General features: G+C 41.7%; 1 protein-coding gene across 3 annotated transcripts in view; it reads left to right on the top strand.

The window, feature by feature from the left end:
• The first annotated feature begins 797 nt into the window (after positions 1-797).
• LOC105937683 (septin-7) overlaps positions 798-19,944 on the top strand; it is a 49,487-nt gene continuing 30,340 nt past the window's right edge. For 2 of the 3 annotated variants that reach the window (XM_021324796.2, XM_036145604.1), the window contains exons 1-2: positions 14,500-14,631; positions 16,020-16,122. In XM_021324796.2, the coding sequence (XP_021180471.2) occupies positions 14,515-14,631; positions 16,020-16,122 (220 nt within the window). In that variant the 5' untranslated portion in view covers positions 14,500-14,514. Of the gene's footprint in view, positions 1,068-1,214; positions 1,217-14,499; positions 14,632-16,019; positions 16,123-19,944 lie in introns of those variants that run through there. The other variant, XM_012879130.3, reaches the window with a different exon arrangement.

The raw sequence follows: 19,944 nt of genomic DNA on the forward strand, positions 1-19,944 counted from the left end.
CATTTGATTTCACAGCCAGAGGCTTTTGTGTAGGCATCTAATGCTGAGTGGAGTTGCTGAGGCTTGGGCGATTGATTTTACTGCTCGCTCTGTGGGATATCTCATGTCTGCAGAGCTCTGTGATTGCTTTTTCCCCTGTTTAAAACGGAGAATCCATCATCACAATCTGCATCTGATTTATGCCAGAATCGTTGCTTTCTCTATTGAAGAAGTCACACAAGAATGACTTCTTGTAGGTGACACGACATATAGTCGTGTCACCTACATAGTATATGTGGATGCTATTTACTTAATATTTTTAGCATTTAATGTTTTGAAACTGTTTTCTATTTGTCTTTCTTTGTTGTTTGCCAGGTCTCCTTTGAAAAAGAAATAGTAAAAACATACGCATACATACACATTTCTCTCTCTATATATACATATATATATATATATTCTCTCTCTCTCTCTCTCTATATATATATATATATATATATATATATATATATATATATATATATATATAGAGAGAGAGAGAGAGAGAGAGAGAGAGAGAGAGAGAGAGAGAGAGAGAATATATATATATATATATATATATATATATATAGAGAGAGAGAGAGAGAGAGAGAGAGAGAGAGAGAGAGAGAGAGAGAGAGAGAGAGAGTAAAACAAATATGTTTTTCCTGTATCTCATAGAAATGTCCACTAGATGGCGCTGATAAACAGCTTTTCTCTCCAAGTTGCCCAAAGTCTATGTAATCGTTTGTGCAACCCATTGTGGTTGAGTTTAGTTATGTTTATCATGCGAGTGAACACATGTTCATTCTAGGATTTTTTTTTTAATATATATTTTTGATAATTGGGTCCAAGAGAATCTCGCGATATCTTGCCATTGTCACTTCCTAAATGCTCGTACGCATTTTGCTTTGACGGTTTCGTATGAATCACGTCCGTTACGTCTAACAATTAGCGCAGAGCTCACTCTCATACTGGTTCAGTGAGTTGTGGGGAGTTTTTTTTTCTTCCAGAGGAAATGTCAAGCTCAGAAGTCCTGGACGGGGAAGCGGAGTGGAACGGCGGCATAATGGGTGAGTTCTCTCCGCTTTGGAAAGCTTTTTTTTTGGCCCTGGACCTTTGTTTGACAGCAACTTTTGGAACTGCTTGGCTCTTTAGAGAACTACTTTCTAACTTCGTCAGACGTGATACTGCAAAATACCTTCGGAAATACATTTTAGCTGTTATTCATTTCGCCTAACGCCGATGAAGAGAATCGTTGGGATCGTGTAGAAATGAGTGGCATGTGTGGCTGTTCGGCAACATGTCAGAAGCTGCTGCGGCTTCCTGTAGTCTGTCAGAAACACGAGCCGTCCGTTCGCGGCGTCTTTGCTGCTTGGCCTGGCGGAACACGGCTCCGTCTGTTGGGGAATAAAGCGAAACCAGGCCGTAACACCGAGAAGAGCTGTCAGGGTCTACAGGCTGGAGGGAGTTTAGCAGTGTGCGGAAGCAGCGGCGTTCTCAGCGGCAGCGCGTTGGTCCAGGGGCGGCTTTAGGGTCCCTGAGCACCGGGGGCCAAGCCCACCCGACACACACTCTGCTGCTTTTTCCTCGTTACAATTTCCTCTGTTTCTGCTCTGTCACCTGTAAGTGTTCCAGATCAGCAAACCAATGCTAATGTCAGACAAAGATCATTTGAATAAATAGAAAATGCTAATTTCAAAGGCTGATTTTTCCTTATTATCTTTTTTGTGCTAATGTGAAAGAATAATTAACCCCCAACCTCCACTTGTTTTGCCAGCAACAGCTTCCATCCAGTGTAGAGGTCGGCCAATACGTCGGCTGGCCAATATTTTTGGTCGATACATCGGCTGGCCAATATTTTTGGTCGATACATCGGCTGGCCAATATTTTTGGTCGATACGTCGGCTGGCCAATATTTTTGGCCTACAGTATATTTGCGTTTTATTTTCTTGCATCGACATCGGCCGATGTGTGCATGCGTTCGCTGATCGATTAGCGCATTCAGCAGCCATGCCTTAACGTCACATGAAGCGCATACATTGCTGTTCCCTCCCTGGCAGAGAGCAGCTGGTAATGTTGTAAGACTGAGTGCCAACAACAAGGATGTATTTTAAACTTTTAATGTAGCTTTAACTTTCTCATTTAGCTGTGTCTGGCCTTTGAAAGTCTGTCCCTGTCTCACTGTGAGTGGAGAATCATGTTTGCAGACGAAAACAAGTACAAATCACTATGCGTAGAGCATCTAACTTGACATAGAATAATGTCCATACACTCCAGCGGCGGTCAGTGTTTATTCTCTTCCTCCTTTCCACCAAACTAAAGAAGCTCTTTTCTCGCTTTGACACACTCGTTAAGTGCGAGCAAAGCGCTGCTGTATTAGTGGTGACACACGTTTTTTAGGCGTACCTTCCAGACTGCGGTCTGAAGCGGATTAGTCTTGGCTGGTTTAAACGCAGGTTTTGAGACTTGTGTAACATTTGTTATCATTGTGTCATTTTTATCGTGTAAATGGAAGAAGAGAAAGCAATATCGGCTTCAGGAATCGGCCCCCAAAAATCGGCAGCACATATCGGGTATCGGCTGACTGATGTCAGAATAATCTGTATCGGCATCGCCCTGAAAAAATCTGTATCGGTCGATCAACAATCCAATCTGAATACCCTTGAGCAAGGACTCTTCAGCCAATGTGGAAGTGTGTCAGCGGTCGCCATGATAAGTGCTGTCTGAATAGTGCGGTCAGTAAGGAAGGAGGTAGGAAAAGTAACCTGTATGCTGTATCCTCTGGCTAGTTTTGCCTAGGAACCCTGCAACGTCTTTTTGCCAGTGCAAAGAAGGCGTAAGGTATCCCACAATGCTTTGTGTGGCATGACGTGTAACCACAGCCCCCTCATGGCAATCATTGAAAATGTCCGGAGAGAAGAGATTGTGCACTTTGTACCGTATTTTCCGGACTATAAGTCACTCCGGAGTACAAGTCGCACCAGCCACAAAATGCATAATAAAGAAGGAAAAAACATATATAAGTCGCACTGGAGTATAAGTCGCATATTTGGGGGAAATTTATTTGATAATATACAACATCAAGAACAGACATGTCATCTTGAAAGGCAATTTTAAATAAAAATAGAACGGAGGCAACAACAGGCTGAATAATTGTACCAGGGTTTCCCGCAGCGCTATCTTGGTGAGGCGGCCGCCTCGCCAAATTCACGCTACCGCCTCGCCAACATTGCAAAAAAAAAACAAAAAAAGAAAACCTAAGTCGATATGCTTGCATGTTTATTTGACGGTAACAGGCGTTTTTTTGTTGTTGCTTTCGCGCGTGCATATAGTGGAATAACAGGCGCTCCGCTCCGCCGGTCGTCCGCGCAAAGCTTGTCTTCTGTTTGGTGTGAAAATAACAGGTGTAATGAACTTGACTTTGTAAAGTGCCTTGAGATGACATGTTTCATGATTTGGCGCTATATAAATAAAAATTGATATACCGGTAAAAATGTGTAATAATTTCACACATAAGTCGCTCCAGAGTATAAGTCGCACCCCCGGCCAAACTATGAAAAAAAACTGCGACTTATAGTCCGGAAAATACGGTAGTTCACTTTTGGAAGGCTGTAGGCCTGGATGTGACTCGCATTGTCCGTGTGCGTTTCCGTCACATAATGATGCCGGAGTTAAAGGCTGGCTGAAATCTGTACGGCCGTCTGAAGCTCCTTTGCTTCCCACGATAGAGTTCTTACCGTCAGCCCCCGTGATCTTCTCTACAACCTAGGGCAGTCATAAACAGATATCTTAGTAATCGATTTTGAGTATTTTATTGATTATTCTGACGATTAATCAAGTAATCTGATAATAAATTGGCACATTCTGCAATTTTTTAACTTAAGCTTATTTTATGAGTAATAGACATAAATCAAAACAAATGCAAAAGATCATAAGAGTTCATTCTTTTTTGAATAATGAGGACAAATGTGCAGCTAAAATAAGTTCTAGGATCAATATGTTGAAAGCTCAGCCCTTTCTGGTTGATCTAACATCAATACAGTGTTAGCTGCCTCTGTAGTGATAATGGTCTCAAGTTTAATTTGCATATAGCGTTCCAGATTTATTTTAAGTTAAAAAGCAATAATCTATTCAAATAAAACAGAACTTCTCCAGTGTAATTAAGGGCCAAGTTACGCTCTTCTTGTTTTTTCAGTCCAGCAATGGGCAATAAAAATAATTACATTAATCTAAAAGGTAAACAGCCTATTCAAATTCAGGCTTGATAAATGCTGCCTCCAGTCCGCTGTGGTGCAGTTATTAATGTCCAGAGGGGAGAGGACACACCCCTGAGGGACACCATTGCTGTTGTTGTGCAGGAAAAGACCCGCTGACAGCTGGAGGACGGTCCTGTGAGCAGGCTGAGCTTCTGGCAGAGGATGACGGGCTTGAAGTCCACAACATCCCTCTCTCTGCCACACACTGAGAATGTCTTCAGTCTGAAATGATCTCCAGCCTGCAGCGTGAACACACAACGGACCCAGCATTCACACTGGAGGGGGTTGTTTGCAGACAGGAAACAGGAAGCTGTTTTAATTAGCTTTATGCTATTGGAGCTGCAGAGTGCTTTGTACCTGAGTAAGGCTTTGATTGTCAAGAATTGACGTGTCACTGTCTGCTGCTCGCCTCTGCTGCTAACATGAGGCGTTTGGAGGACGATCGAAAAACACTGAATACATTTTGCTGTTAATGGGTCCTAGTGATGTACTGTGACCATAAAATAGCAGAAAAATACATTTATTCATCTTCAAATAAAACCATGTTGGCCAAGCGTTCCTCCAAATAATGTCTACCAAGTCCTCTTTGAGCCTGAACAGAATTGTGCCTCGGCCGTGATCAGCAGACAAACGTTGTTGTGCGCCACATGCCGACAGTAGCGCACAACTATTGACACGGCTGTTGGGGAAGCCGGCAGACCGTCTTGCAATGCGTCGCAGTAAAGCGGCAGCTCGGCGTGGTCAAAGACCAACCTGATCTACAGGGTCAGGGTTACTGGTCCTCTTTAGTTTTGCACCTCTGCTTGCCGTTGGGGACTCGCTCGGCTCCATTGTTTATTCATTTTTCGCATGCGCAATGTCATGCTTGCGGTCACGAGGTCTTGTGGTAAATTAATATACACGAAAGCGCTTTGTTTACTAACAAATAGTGCAAAAACACAGTGTAAAAGACAGAAATGAAATAAATTGACCCAACAGGGCCGATTATTTGCAACCAGAGTGAGCTACCAGCATAGAAAGTTGTAGTCACTTGGTCCTTTTTAAAGGAAAATTAAATGTATGCGTCTGAGCAACACGATAGAACTAGCATTACAGACAATCTCATCATTTGTTTGCTTTTTTCCAATCCTTCACCAGCTGAGATCGTCCTATAGTCCACCTTTATTTCTAGGTGTAATAAATGACTGTTTGGGGGGAAATCTGTTCATCTTCAGCTAAATAAAACTCTTCTTGCAACAAAGCTTTGGCAATAAGCCCAGGCTTTGCCTTGAACTGGTACGAAAGGTATAGAAAGACTATAATTATTTGGGTTATCTTTCTTTTACATTATCATCATAAATTCAGTGTGCAAAAGTCAGTAAAAAGTCTCCTGACCACTCATGGGATAGCAGTGTAGAATAATAAATGAATAAACAGTAAAGGTAAAACAAAAAAAACACCATTCACTGCACATCTGCTGCATCTGGACGGCACTTCCTCAGAAAAAAGTTAGGCAGCATATAACGGGCCAATTTTAGACTGTTTCACTTCAAAAGCAGAGTAGATGTTTCTTAAATGTCATGCTGTGCCGTCGGTCGGTTTGTTACCATGTTAAACGTTTAAACTCGATACCGATGCTAGGAGGAACACTCTATACCGTTTTTGATGCAATAGCAGCATATTTTTTAAAAGGCACAGGTTTATTTCTGGTTAAGTGAGAACATATGATTAGGTCAACATGATAATCCTTTAACTTCCTGAATTGAACAATTCATCCCTTGTTTAGAGAAATATAGAATTTAAGGGTCACTTCCTTATTTGGCTAAACGGCAGAGGAGATCAAACTTAGAAGTGTTAATAACCTCCATGGAAGTCATAATTATTTCATCAAGTTTGCTTATTAGTGTGCCACTGTGAACACCCATCTGCCTGTAGACTTATTGTAGGGGGGGGCTTTATTTTCTAACGTAGAAATGAAAGCCAATATCCATAACAAATATGCTAGGTGTGGATGGTGCTGGCATGATACAGGAAAAGCAGAACCTCTATTGATTTCTGCTTGCTTTACGTAGGTTATGGCCATTTGCTTTCATTCAGGAATGAGCATAATTGTGTTAAATTCCTAAAGCAGGGATGTCCAGCCTATTTTTCCTTTCTTTTAGTCCTGAGAAAGAATATAAATGGAAAACTGAAAATGTGTATTGCCCAGGAACACAGTAATGCATATGCACCCCTACATATTGTTGGTTTATATATATTTTTTAGAGGTTAGTAATGTATGCGTGAGATAAACATTTTTTTGTGTGATGTGGAGATCTTCAGGAAGGCTAAAAGAGGATGATGGTCCTAATATAATGTCAGTGTGCTGGGTTTCCTGCCGGTGCTTCTGTCCTGACTCAGGGAGCCCATCCGACAAGTACAACCACCCCCCCGCTGCTGCTGGCTGGTTATGAGAAAGACTTTGTCAGGTGGAACTGAGTGTGTGAGCCGTCAAAGCTGCCAGGGAACCATGTCGGGGAACAGGTCCGACTGCTTCTCTGTGAAAGACAAATCCCAGCATGATGTCAAGCGCATTACTCAAATAACAGCAACAGAAAGAAGATAACGCCAATGAATGAGCGAACAACATGGAGCCGATTGGGTTAAAATGCCCAGTGGAGAAGAGTGGAAGAGCAGTTCTGAGCTCCACCATGAAGGAGAATAATTCCCAGCTATATCACTGTTAGGTCTGTATGTGTGTGTGTGTGTGTGTGTGTGTGTGTGTGTGTGTGTGGGAGGGGGGGGGCATGTATAGCTAGCGTTAGGACTAAAATCTGACAGTAGACCAGTGTTCTGTGGACAATTGGCAGTTTGAGGACATTTTTCAAGGTCCTCACACTGCAAATTGGGCTAATGCTTAGGTTAGGGTTAGCTATGTACCTGTGACCTTAGGTTTAGGGTGGGTTCAGGGTAAGGGCGTATAAAGCAATAAAAAATGAATGAAAGTCAATGGACAGTCTTCACAGTGATGGACGTACCAGTGTGTGTGTGTGTGTGTACTTGCACTTGCAGTTGAGAGAAAAGATATTTTTCACATTTTACCACCAAAGTGATGTAAAGTGAGGACCTTTTTTCTTTTTTAATCCTCTCTTTGGTCCCCTGCTTCAACACGCCTGACTCACATATGAGCTCATTTGTAGGGCAAGGGACCCATCTGAAAGCAGCAGGACATGGGCCCTCCAGGATGTGAGTTTGAGAGGGTTAGGCATATACTGGTAATGGTTAGTCAGGGTAAGGGTAACTGCCTATTTGAAACTGAGAGCTACTTCATTGGTACTGTGTCATAAGAAGGGCTACCAGTACTGACCTTTGAACTAAGGAGTGAGCGCTCACCTTAAGTTCATGTAATATAAACACGTTTAATGCTTTTAAATCTATATAAATACAAGTATGACTGAAAAGAAGAGCAACTGAATAAAATAGTATTTTAAATACAGCTCACTTGAGGGTTGTGCTGTTTTTTGAACAGGCGCCACATAAGGCCCTGGAGCCTGTGGGCACCATGTTGGTGACCCCTAGGGTAAGGCCCCCAAAAGGGTTGCAATTGAATGGAAGGCAGTAGAAGTGGAGGTAAGGTCCTCAGTAGGTGTTTGGGATGCGTGTGTTTGTATTGTACAGTGGCACCGACATAGTACAGATGGCTCGGTCAGGCTTCCTGCCAGCTCCACATGGCGTATCAGGTGACACGTCAGGCTAATACCAAGAGGCCAGTCTGCTCCCAGATTGCTGCAGTGACGTCATGTCTGTGTGCGTAAGAGAGGGAAGTGGTTTCGTTCTTCCTCTGCATGCAGCACCAGGCTCGTTCTCACTCTCTCATCCACCTTGGTAGATTTCCTCAAACTAGCAGATGTCATGCAGGCTCAGCACTTTGATGGAAATGATCAGAGTGTTTGCCATTTTCTGTTGTTTGGGGACTTGTTACATTTGAAATGAGGGCTAGAGTTTGGCCGGAAACTTTGTATAAAGATAAAACATTAAGTAGTTTGTACTGATAATCCCTAACTTTCTGGTCTACAGCAATACGAGCTCAAAATAATACCTTAATTCCTCTACAAATGGTCTTGATGATCCCATGTATGCTTTGTCAGAGTCCTCCCAGTCAGCAGGAGTGATACTAGGGGTCGGTCAAATATCCATTCATCAGTTCTCCCAATGCAGTATTGATTCAGAAAATCCTCTGATTTGGTTAGCTGCGTTGGCCAAGTTTCCAGCCATTTGTGTTGTACGAGCAAAAGCCGGATAGTATGAATGTAAAGTAAAGCAAGAAGCTTCATTGTAACTGTGTTACCATAGTGACTGACGCCGGCTCAGGACGTACACCGATTACATTATAACACGCAGACACAACAAGACATAAGATTTCCAAATAAGTTTTAAGCGTGCAAATAGTCTTTAGGGTCTGATAAGTCATATTTGAGTCCAAAAAGTCAGATAGCATTCTCTTTACTAACGTTATAAATTACTGCGTAGTTTCATCAATTAATCACCTGAACGCTGCTTTGATGATGCAATCATGCCCACAGGAAGTACTGTGCAATCATTTTAAACCTTCAGACAACAGACCTGTGCAGTCTGCATGGACATTCCCTGAGAAACTAGAGAGTGATAATAGGCACAACCAGTAGTGTGAATATAAAATGTAACAGAGCTCAGACGTCTCAGCAGGGGGTGATTGCCCTCACAGCTTTTGGAAAGAAGCTGTTTTTGAGTCTTAGTTTTTGGTTTAATGTTTCTGAAGCGTTTCCGTGATGGAAGTGGGTCAAACGGTGTATTGCCTGGGTGGGTGGGACCTGTGGTAATGCGTCTGGCCCTTTTCTGCACTGGCGCAGCATAAACCGCGTCCAGATCCACAACGCCACTGAGACGACTGTAGATCTACATGCTATTACTTAAGACCGTTTCAAACTGAATTATATGGGAAACGAATCTGAAAACATCACGCCTGAAGGCCAAACTATATCGATTAACTACGTTAGCATCGCTCAAATGCAGCATATGTCAACATTAGAGTCGTTTTCACAGGCTTAAAGTAAAAATGCATTCAACGTAACCATCCTTAGGTGCCTTTTTTTTGCCTTTTCGCCCCCTTTACTTCAGACATGTCATGTCTAGTTTCCCTTCACTCCTGAGAATTGATAATTGGTCATTTTCTTAAAAACTCTATCAAGAACTTTATCAAGAGTGTCTTTCCATAACATGGCTAATTTCTTTTACACTACAGATGGTGTTTAATAGGTTATTGGGCCACCTGTATTAATTACTGACTGAATAAACAAACATTGTGGTTCTCTCCCACATTGTTAAACTTGGACATATTTCTAAAATAAAAAAAAACAGTACTGTTTGAATAGAGTAAAATATATGAAACATTAATAATCCCCAGGAAAGCGCTCTCCATCAACCGTCTATAATATTTTGTGTAATGCTCTCTGTTTTTCTGTCATCAGTGTAAAATTATCCCATACTGAACTGTTTTTGGACCACTTCACGTTGCCTCCACCATGACTGTTTGTCTGGCTCTACTTTAGAATAACCAGCAGCTAAAAGAAGGTCCGTCTAAGCGGACGTTATCAATTAATCGGATGGAACAATCTTTAATCTAATTAACCAGTAATCAACAACTGTAAGGCGATTATTTGTTTTCATCCCTGGTACATATTTTGTGGTGTGGCTAGCATAGCAGTCGTGGGTGAAGGGGGTGAAAAGAGCAGGTCTTAGGACACAGCCCTGCAACGTTCCAGGGTTGAGGATCAGTGGGGCAGATGTAAGTTTTCCTATCCTCATCACCTGGGCCTGTTGGTGAGGATGTCACTGATCCAAGAACAGATATTCATATTCAATCAAAATGTGGAATCAAAATCAAATGGAGTTGTAAGGTTCTTAACAAAACCCAGCCTTAAAGTCTAACTCTTGGACTGAAAAGAAAATCCTGAAAACTGTTGAATAACTTCCAGAACAAGGTAAACTTTGAATATTCATGTATCAAAAGTGTTCAAATTAAGTTTAAATATGAAATATTGCGCATTTTTTTACACCAATTATGGTATTCCGCGTTTGAGTGCTGCCTCCGTTTACTATCGGCCATTTCCGACGTGTGACGTCAGTTCAAGAGCACCGAGAATGCGCGAAGCGAACTTGCATAGAAACACACATTGTTTACGTTGTACAACCGGTACGGCGAACAAGGATATATGGATGTTTTCCAGTATCTTCTTTCACACACCAAATCTGCTGATCCACGTCTACTTTGAGCAAAAATCGCCGAACTAAGTCCACAATAAAATGCCTTCTAGGTGCGTAGTTGGTGGCTGTAGTGTCGCTTATAGACCAGTTCACTGCTATTGTTTTCATCCGGGTTTTTCGCGCATGCGCGCCGGAGTGGAAGGCAGAAGGCGAACACATAGCGGGCACAAAGAGGAAACTGACGAGTTCTCGACGTATTTTTCTTCTTTGGATAACGTATCACAAGATCGTTTCAAGAGTAAGTTGATGGTTGATGGTATCAGATTGCCAGATTTATACAGCAAAAGCCTGAAGGGACGGAGCGAGTCTGTGAAATGCTGGCCAAGTGTTCCGTACGGCGACATATACAACTGCCTTATCAACACGGCAGAGCATAGAAGCATGAAACCACTGGACGGCTACAATTATTTTATATCGGGGAAAAAGGCTCCAGCAACCCCCGCGACCCCATGAGCGATTAAGCGGGTCAGAAAATGGATGGATGGATGTTCAGACATGTTTGTGTAATATCAGCAAGCGGAGTCGGACACACAGCGCCTCAGCAGAGAGGACGACCCGCCCGGTAGGTTAGAACAAACATTCTTCACTAAGGATTATTTTGGTGTTTTTGTCCTATTGATCCTTTTCACAGACTCATGCCAGAGGGTTTGCATACATTGTACATGTACGTATATAAAAAAAAAATCGCCAAACTAAGTCCACAATAAAATGCCTTCTAGGTGCGTAGTTGGTGGCTGTAGTGCAGACCGCGGTGAAGTTGGTTTGACATTGGACATTCAAGCTCCTCGGAGTCAGAGGGATCTAGCTCACGGTTGATCCGGTTGAAGGACTCCGATTTCGGCCAGCGTCTCTCAGCTGCTCCCTTCTCCCGAACGCGGTGGGACCGTCAACAAATCTGATTTGATTTTTGTTTCTCAAGAGTGCTCTGCTCAAACCAATTTCACCGCGGTCTAGTGCAGGCCAGAAAGTAGCGCTACATACTTGGCCGGTGGATCAAAAGGTCCGAAAGAAATGGGATAAATTCGTAAAAGAAACATGAAAGGACTGGATTGCCGGCAGTGACAAAAGTGTTTTATGCAATTCACACTTGACGAGCGAGGATTTTGAGGGGTACTTACAATGGAGCATGGGCTCTATGTCTTGGGCAGCGTTAGATATAGTCTCCTCAGGTTCACCTTGTTCAAACTCCGTTTCTTCGTATATATATTCGGTATCGGAGTCGCTGATGCTTGAGGTGGAGGTTGTAGATGTATCAGACATTTTTTTTATAAATTTTTTGTACGTAGAGTAAGAGTTATTAATTAAATTTAATAAATCGGTAGCGAAAGTCGTAGTGTTAGGAGCCTGATGCACGGTACTCGTTCTGTTTGTGACGTCACATTCCGTAGCAGCCCGATTGAAGAATGTTCGGGCTCTTTCGCTTATACAGCATGTTTTATCTAAATTATTTCCAAACGGCGCACATAATTCACATATAATATACATTTCTTTACTCTGGTGACTATTTGAATGCATCTGCGTAAAAATACATTCAGTCCAAGAGTTAGACTTTAATTGATACGTGGCTCTTTGTACGAAGACAGAGGAGCAGCAGTCATGTGACGCCACACTGATGGCTCACTCTGATTCACTATACAACACTTGAACAATTGTGACACAACACTCGATGGCGTTTCATCTTTTCTAAAGGATAAGCCCTTTGATGAATCATGGCTGAACAATGAAAGAAACGGCTTTGGTATGCAAGTATGAAGGACATGTTTTACAGGTCTGTGGAGCTCTGCTAGCTAGACCTGCTAATTAAATATAACTTTCAACACCGGATGTGGAAAACATTAAATTTTGCCTGTTGATGACAACTTCTTGAACTGATCAGGTAGAGCTAAAAATGTCTGACTTGTAATAATGACATACTTAAGTAAAACTAATACAGACTAGGACTAAGACAGCTTTCAGTGACCCAGGAGCATCTCCTTGTTCACTGACCTCCAGTAGCTGAGGACCAAGTGGCTCACGAGCACCTGTTGTTAGCAGACTTTCCAGAAATGGGCTTTAAGTATAAGCTCCAGTATAGTCCAGGTCTCCCCAAAGGATCATTGGGAACAGTTTATACCCCAGGACACGCTCAGCCTTGCAGCAAATCATTCTCTAGGAAATTTATAGAAACAATTTACTGGAAAATCTCCTGCTAGCTGAAACTCCTGTCTCTTCCCATGTGAGGGTTAAAGAGCCAGTGGGGAAATGTTCAGTTGCGTATTCAAGCAGACATTGTTGCATGAATGTTGCACGCTCTGTTAGGGTCATGGGAAGTTGGTGTGTTTGAGAGAAGAGCTATTCTCCTCTCTGCCTCAGACTCTCTAGACCTCGGTGTAACCCCAGCTTCCGGGAGTACCTCCCCTCATGGTTTCCGGTTCTTCAGCAGAGTGCACGGTGCAGTTCTCTCTCTGGTACGGCCTTCCTGCCTTCCTGAGCCGAGTTGGTTTCTTTGTGGTAAAGGCTTTGTTCTGGCTGCATGTTTGACTACCATGGCTCAGTCCTGTAAACACCTGCTGCGTTCCTTTGGTTAAGACATGTCAGTGACTGTCAGGAAGCCAAAGTGGATGATGCTGTGCAGTGATGCTGAAACCAACATGTCGGCTCTGTTCTTTCTTTCCGGGATGAAGCTCAGCATCCTTAGCTCTGTTTGCAGATAATAAGACACAACAGATCGCAGCGCTGTGGATGCTTCTCATCAACAAAATCTATACTGTTCAGTGACAGCAGGTGTAAAGAGTAAACAAAAGTAAAGAATTAAAAAGATTCACAAGTCTGTAAATCAGGCAAAAATATCAGAAAGCATAAACCAAAACCAGGAAAACCTCCTACTTTGATTCAACATGAATAAATTTCATTCCTTTTTTAGCTTTTATATTTCAATAATGTCAAAAGACCAAAGAGGACAATTTTTTTTTATTTTCTAGTTACATCTGATAGAGTAGTTGTAAATATGATGACATATCGTTTACATATCTGAGCCTTCCTGTTATTTAGAAACTACATGTGGTGCACATCCCACTGCTTGTTTTATTTACGCTTATCTATTTCTGCTCAGACTCGTCTATAGTTGGACTTCTAAAAAACGTCTAAATGAACATTGAAAGAAAAAAACACTCACTGTTAAACCAAATGTGTTTCTATTTTAGCACAGACATTTAGACACATTTATAGCAAAGGACCTCTTTACTGGGTGGTTTAGACATTTAAAAAGCACTAGAAACACAATATCTATCCATAAGTGCTGATATATTATTATTGTTAGCGCTTTGTGTGTGAAGCGCTTTGGAGGTCGTCAAGACTAGTTAAAGTGCTATACAAGTACAAGCTATTTACCATTTGTTAGTTGTTAGGGGTTGATAATAATTTAATAACAATATATAGACGTGTGGTTAAATAAAACAGTTTTCCTTCCTTTTTCATTTACATGCTCCCAACCAATCACAAACGCAGACCCAGGAACGCGCTGTTACCAAGCCCCACCCCAAGCCACGCCCCCTTCAAGTAGTTCAGGGAGCACATGTTATTTTACCTATTTTAAAAACATGCAGTGTTTGTAAAAAGTTGGTTGAAAGAAGGGTTGAGTTTAAATTCAGAGTTTGTGTTCTTTATCTAAAAACAGGTAATTTAACAACAGCATGAAATAGCTAGGGCTGCACACAAAATATGTTCTTTTTTTTATATTTATCGATACCGATCAATATGATTTGTATTTTATCAATATGCTTTTTTCCTATATTGTCCAGCCCTATTAGTAGTAGAAGTAGTTAAAGTTGACTCATCTAGTCATCCACAGGGAGGATCTGGGTAAAACGCACAGAAACAACCCAGCAGGGATTTGGGACAGCACAGCAAGTCAAGAAGCAAAAGTTAGGATGCTCAGCTAACAGTTTTCTACACATTAGTTAGTGTGTAGAGACACGGTGCGGGTGAGGTTAGAGGGATTTAAAAAGAAAAGGCAAATATAATGTGGTGTTCTAATTACTTTGTTTTATTGACTTTTGTTTGTTTTTTGTTTTTTCTGAATCCTGGACCTTCCAACCCTCACGGCTACCTTGCTTACCCTCTGCTCTCCATCCCAGCTGTAAGTACTGTGCTCTGCTTATTTTAACAAGTTTAAAGATCAAAACAGCTAAAAACAAGTTTAAAGATGTAATGGTGGATGGAAAAAATAGTCTTAATGTTTTTGGGTTTTTTTTGTCTTTTGTTTTACAAAAGTGTGGCCTGTATTTGTATTTAACCAACCTTGCCCATTAATGTTTAATCTCCAGTGCAACTAAATGAGTCTGACTGCGTGTAATATAATCTTAGTGTAAATGCAGCTGTTCTGTTTCTTGCCTAACAGGTTAGTTAGAGAAGATTAGAGAACAAACAGCCTCATTAAGACTGAGGAACCCAGCAGACAGGTCAGAGAGGACGTTCTGGTTCAGTTAAAGCAAGGTCAGGTTCTACAACATCCTAAGCTTAAAATATCTCCCAGAGTTCTGATCAGTCCATCATCTGATCATGGAGAGGATGGACCACTGCAGAGACATGGACGTCCACCTGGACTGACAGGCTGGACAAGGAGAGCTTTAGTCACAAGCAGCCAATGGGTGTCATGAAAACTAACACGACAGCTCCATGAAGACAGCATCAAAATGGTGAAACATGGTGGTGGCAGCATCATGGTTAGGGAAGGAACAAGGGCACTGGGCAGTGTTGACAGAGTGAAGCTAAACACAGAATAATCATTGAGGGAAACCTGTTAGAAGACTTGAGAGTGGATTGGACCTTCATGATCCAACAGGATAACGGCCCTACATGTACGCAGAGCTTCCAAGCGACGGTTTAGATCGAAATACCGTCATTTGTTGGAATGGCCCAGTCAAAGTTCAGACCTGAACCCGAGTGAGAATCTGTAACAAAACTGATGTTCAGACACTCGGCATCCAATCTGAGACTGAGCTATTTTTCAATGAAGAATGAGTAAAGTTCTAGTCTCCTGATGTGCTAAACTGGCAGAGAATAATCCCAAACTTATTGTTTGCAAAGGCTGCTCATATAATGTTTTGACTGAGGGACCTGGATAGAAATCCACACCACACTTTCAGATTCTGTTTGTAGCAAATGTTGAAACCAATCCATCATTTTCCTTCTACTTTACTATTATTTACAGCTTTGTGTTGGTCTGTCAGACAAAGTACCAATACACTACTTTGGTGCTCATGGTTGTAAGATGACACGTGTGTGAAATCCTTTGGAAACGTGTCCTTGTTTGTTTTTAAAGAGTGCCCTCCCTGACAGCATGAGCCCAGAATGGTCAATAAGGATGTAGATTGCTACCAATAATAACAGAATTAAAATGTTTTACGTACACATGAGAGTGTGATCGGTATAAATCAGATTTTTGAATGTGTGCAAGTACTCTCCATAATAGTTTGTTTGTGTTTTGGGGGAAAAGTAAAAGCTGTGCGTTCATTCAATCTGCAGCAACAGAAGAACTTGGAGGGCTACGTGGGCTTTGCAAATCTTCCCAACCAAGTTTACAGAAAATCAGTGAAAAGAGGATTTGAGTTCACACTCATGGTTGTGGGTGAGTAGCTCTATTTTAACCTGCCTGTCTGCATGTCTGTGTTCACACCTGGATATCAGAGCTGGGTAATATGACCAATTCATTAAATTATATAAAAAATGTGATATCACAGTAGAGTCTTGGAATGATGGCATTGACAATATATTGTGATATTTCTAATATCTTCTACTTCCCTGTCATAACAGTCACCACTAATACAGCTGCCAGCAGTGACCAGGCTGTGACAAACTTTAGTTGTGATCTTTAACAATTTCAGTTTCTAAACTAAGCTACAGTTTGGCTGCGCTTAAAAAGCATATTAGACTGGAAACAAAAATCTAAACTGTTGACAGAGTGTGATGGCGCTCATATGAGCCAAGCATCAGGCCAATGTTCAGTGATCAGTGAATGGAAGAGCTGCTTTCCAAACAGAGAGAAAGGGCTCCTTGCTACTGCTGTAGGTTTGAGACCCGTATAGTTTGGTCTGCCCGGAGGCTGTGAAATCACCCGTGTTTGTAGGATTATGTGTCATATAATGACTGTTCTTAAGGAACCCTGATGCAGACAAAGATGAGATTAGAAGCTGTTAAAAAAAGCTGCTAAAAGCAAAAACACTAAATCCCAACAGCTGACACAGCAGTATGTCACCGGTAAAAGGCAGGCACCAACACATTAAAGCTTTGTTCAGGGAAGAGCAACTTAAACAGCAGCCTATTTAGCTTCAGTGGTAATCCACCATAATTCATATAAGGACCCTTTCTAATGAACTCAGGGATTGGCTAAAATGGCTCCAGTGCAGAAATCTGAATAAAAGTCCTATTACACAGCTGAGCATAAAACTCAGGACCAAAGTACTCCCCTTTGACCCAGGCAGTGATGATAAAGGTTTCATCCTTCTCTCAGTTCTGCAACCAAACCGTAGATTTCCTTTAACTCGAGCAGGTTAGATGGAGCTTGGCTGACATTTCTTATCCACTTTGTGTTAGAAGTCCTGTTTGTCTTCCTGGTCACCAGTCCTTGATCCAGAGCTCTTTTCTTTTAGAAACAAGTTTTCTCACTATTAATCCAAATCCTGACACTGAAAACTCAGTAACCTCACCTGATGCATTCTGGAGCCACCAAGCTTCCAGCCAATGGGATGCAGGGGGAGGTTTTTAAGGAAGCTTATACACCAACTGACACAATATTGCTTTTTTGGATACTTGGTACAAAGCTTGATGCATCAAATGCATTTGTGATATCGCCATTCAGATGTTAACAGATGACAGCTGCAGCCTGCCTTCAAGATGCAGCTTTATATTCTGGCAGTGTAAGGATTCCCTGTGTGTTCTAGATTTATTTTGTTTTCTGCTCCTGGTTCTGAGCTGGATTTCTGTAGTTATAGTTGGTGACATGAAACGCTGACAAAATAGCTAAAAGATCGTTTAGATTATGTCAAATATAAATGTATTTGTTTTGCATTGGTTTGCTAAATTATAATGTCTTAATTTTGTTTTACATTTCTTTCATGGCACGTCCCCTCAGCATCACTTGTGCTCAAATAGACAATCAAAATATGATAGCATTTAATCAGGGTATGCTGGATAACACTGGAGACCTCTATGCACAATGTGCCTCACTTCATGGCTGAGTTGCTGAGGTTTGCAACCGCTTCTGTTATGTTAGAATATTGCTACCAGCTGTCTCTGGAATATCTGATGGTGAGGAAACTTAAAGACTGGACTTACTACACAGGTATCATCTCATCACAGTACCAATGGAATCCACTGAGCTGCCGTTCTTTTGAAAATGTTGGTAGAAACAGGCTGGAGGCCTGGGTGCTGGAAGTTATCCCTTTGTGGTCATTGGAGCAATTGGAACACCTGAAATCAGTGATCTGAAGGCCCGAACCAATGCTACTGGCTGATCAGCATTTTTGCTATTGTTCTAAATCTGAATTAAATCAGACAAAAGTTGTGGCACTTTAGGTAGAGTTGCAGGGTGGTGAATTACAGTGTAATGTAATTTTACATTCTTAAAGGCAACACCAGGAGTTTAAGTGTTTTGAAAACAGCTGTAGGTGAAAGGAGAAGAAAAGGGGACTGTCAGCAAGATAATAAAAATGACTGTTGCTTATAGGCGTAAATCTACCCCTTGGTTCCTGCATGTGTGCCTCTGTGATTATCCGTGTCATTCAGATTATGTGGAGGGAGGAGACTTCCTGTCATTCCATTCATGCTCTCACAGTCAGGGCCTGGTCAGCGTATTCAACAGGAGGTTCTCCTCTTTGGCCTTTCCTTTCTCTGCGCTTACACGCTGCTACCTGAGTAGGGAACGGCCCCTAATGGCCACATGACATCATATCCTGTGCCATGAGCCCAGAACATGCAGTATCCTCCTCCCTCAGGGGCTGAGAACCTGATCTGAGTGGATCTCACCCTCTGTCTTTGTGCATGGAATCATGCTGTGGAGTTCCCCGTGCCGTGCTCTTAGGAAAAAGCGAATGTGGTCATTTTAATTGTAACAGCAGGATTATTAGGGAAGCCAGACATAAAGCATCTGTGTCCATTTTTGTAGGTTTTAGCAGTGAAGGGGGTGTTATTGAACATCTGCTCTACTGGGACCTGATGAGTGGGGGTTTTATGAGAAATTGTGAAACTCTTTGGCCTTTTTTCCAGAACTTCTAACTTGTGGCAGAAACCTGCTTCTTGTTGGCTTGGGTTCTTTCTGTTTTGGGACAGCATTTTATTATGAACATGGTGAAGAGTTCCCTTTCCAGCTGACTATTAACAGTTTACGTGTTGAGTGGTTTCCATTTTTGTTTACTCCATAGTTGACACAAAGCTGATTTTCCTTTGTTCATTGAGAATATTTCATATACTTAATAAAGAGATATTCTAGAAACAAATGTGGCACAGTTAATTTTCTAGTTAGTGGTAATGGATGGTGCAATCAAAGTGACAAACCATGACTTGGAAATTAGTTTCAGTGTTGTTTTTTTTAAGGTTTTCTTTTGGGGTTGGGGGTCTACCACCCACGCTGTCTGATCCTTGGGTTGCATTTCCTCCTGTGTTCCTGGGAGGTCTGCTGCAGAACTAAAACCTTGGACTTTTTAATATTAGTAACCATGATCGCAGGACCAAAAAGCTGCTTGGAAATTATCTTAAAATGAAGACCATAGATGCCCATAATAAAAAAAAAAAAAAACTGCTTCATGTTAAAGGAGATGTCCCCTTTTAAAAAGGATAAATAGCTGATCTTAAGCGTGATAAGGTTAAATATGACCAGCGCAGGGCTTAATGTTCTGTTTAGGGGAAGCAACAAATATTCTCACTCTATTTGAATATGTTTAGAAAAGAAAACCTGAAATTAAGTCAAGTTGATTTGTTTGCTGTATGAAACAATAAAGTCATGGGTTACATAATTGAGATGGAATCACTATTCAGCGCTTTAAGGGCACCAACAGATTCCCCCCCTCCTCCTTCTGTATATCAGCGCTGGTGCACTGGGTGGTTGTAACCTCTGCTAGCAAACAAGTGTAAGTGGGACAGAGCCATTTGTTAGTCAAAGTCAATGTTTGGCAGTGATTTTCATGTTGGCAAAGGCTGACCTAGATGTTGACAACTGCAACTGCTGCCTGTTTCACATTTTCCCTAGCTGGCAGTTTAATACTGCATCACTTAAGCAACACTGCCTACAGTAAAGTGGGGAACTTGATGCCTTTGCTGAAAGCATAACGGACTATTTTAAAGCATATCCTTCATTAATGTTTTGTACTATTTTTATTGCATGTTTTGAATGGAAAGTCCCATTCATGAATACAGTTGTGGGGAAAAGATGACTGCTTTCACAACACTCACAATT

Source organism: Fundulus heteroclitus, chromosome 13, assembly GCF_011125445.2.
Source record: "Fundulus heteroclitus isolate FHET01 chromosome 13, MU-UCD_Fhet_4.1, whole genome shotgun sequence".
Lineage (NCBI taxonomy): Eukaryota > Metazoa > Chordata > Actinopteri > Cyprinodontiformes > Fundulidae > Fundulus > Fundulus heteroclitus.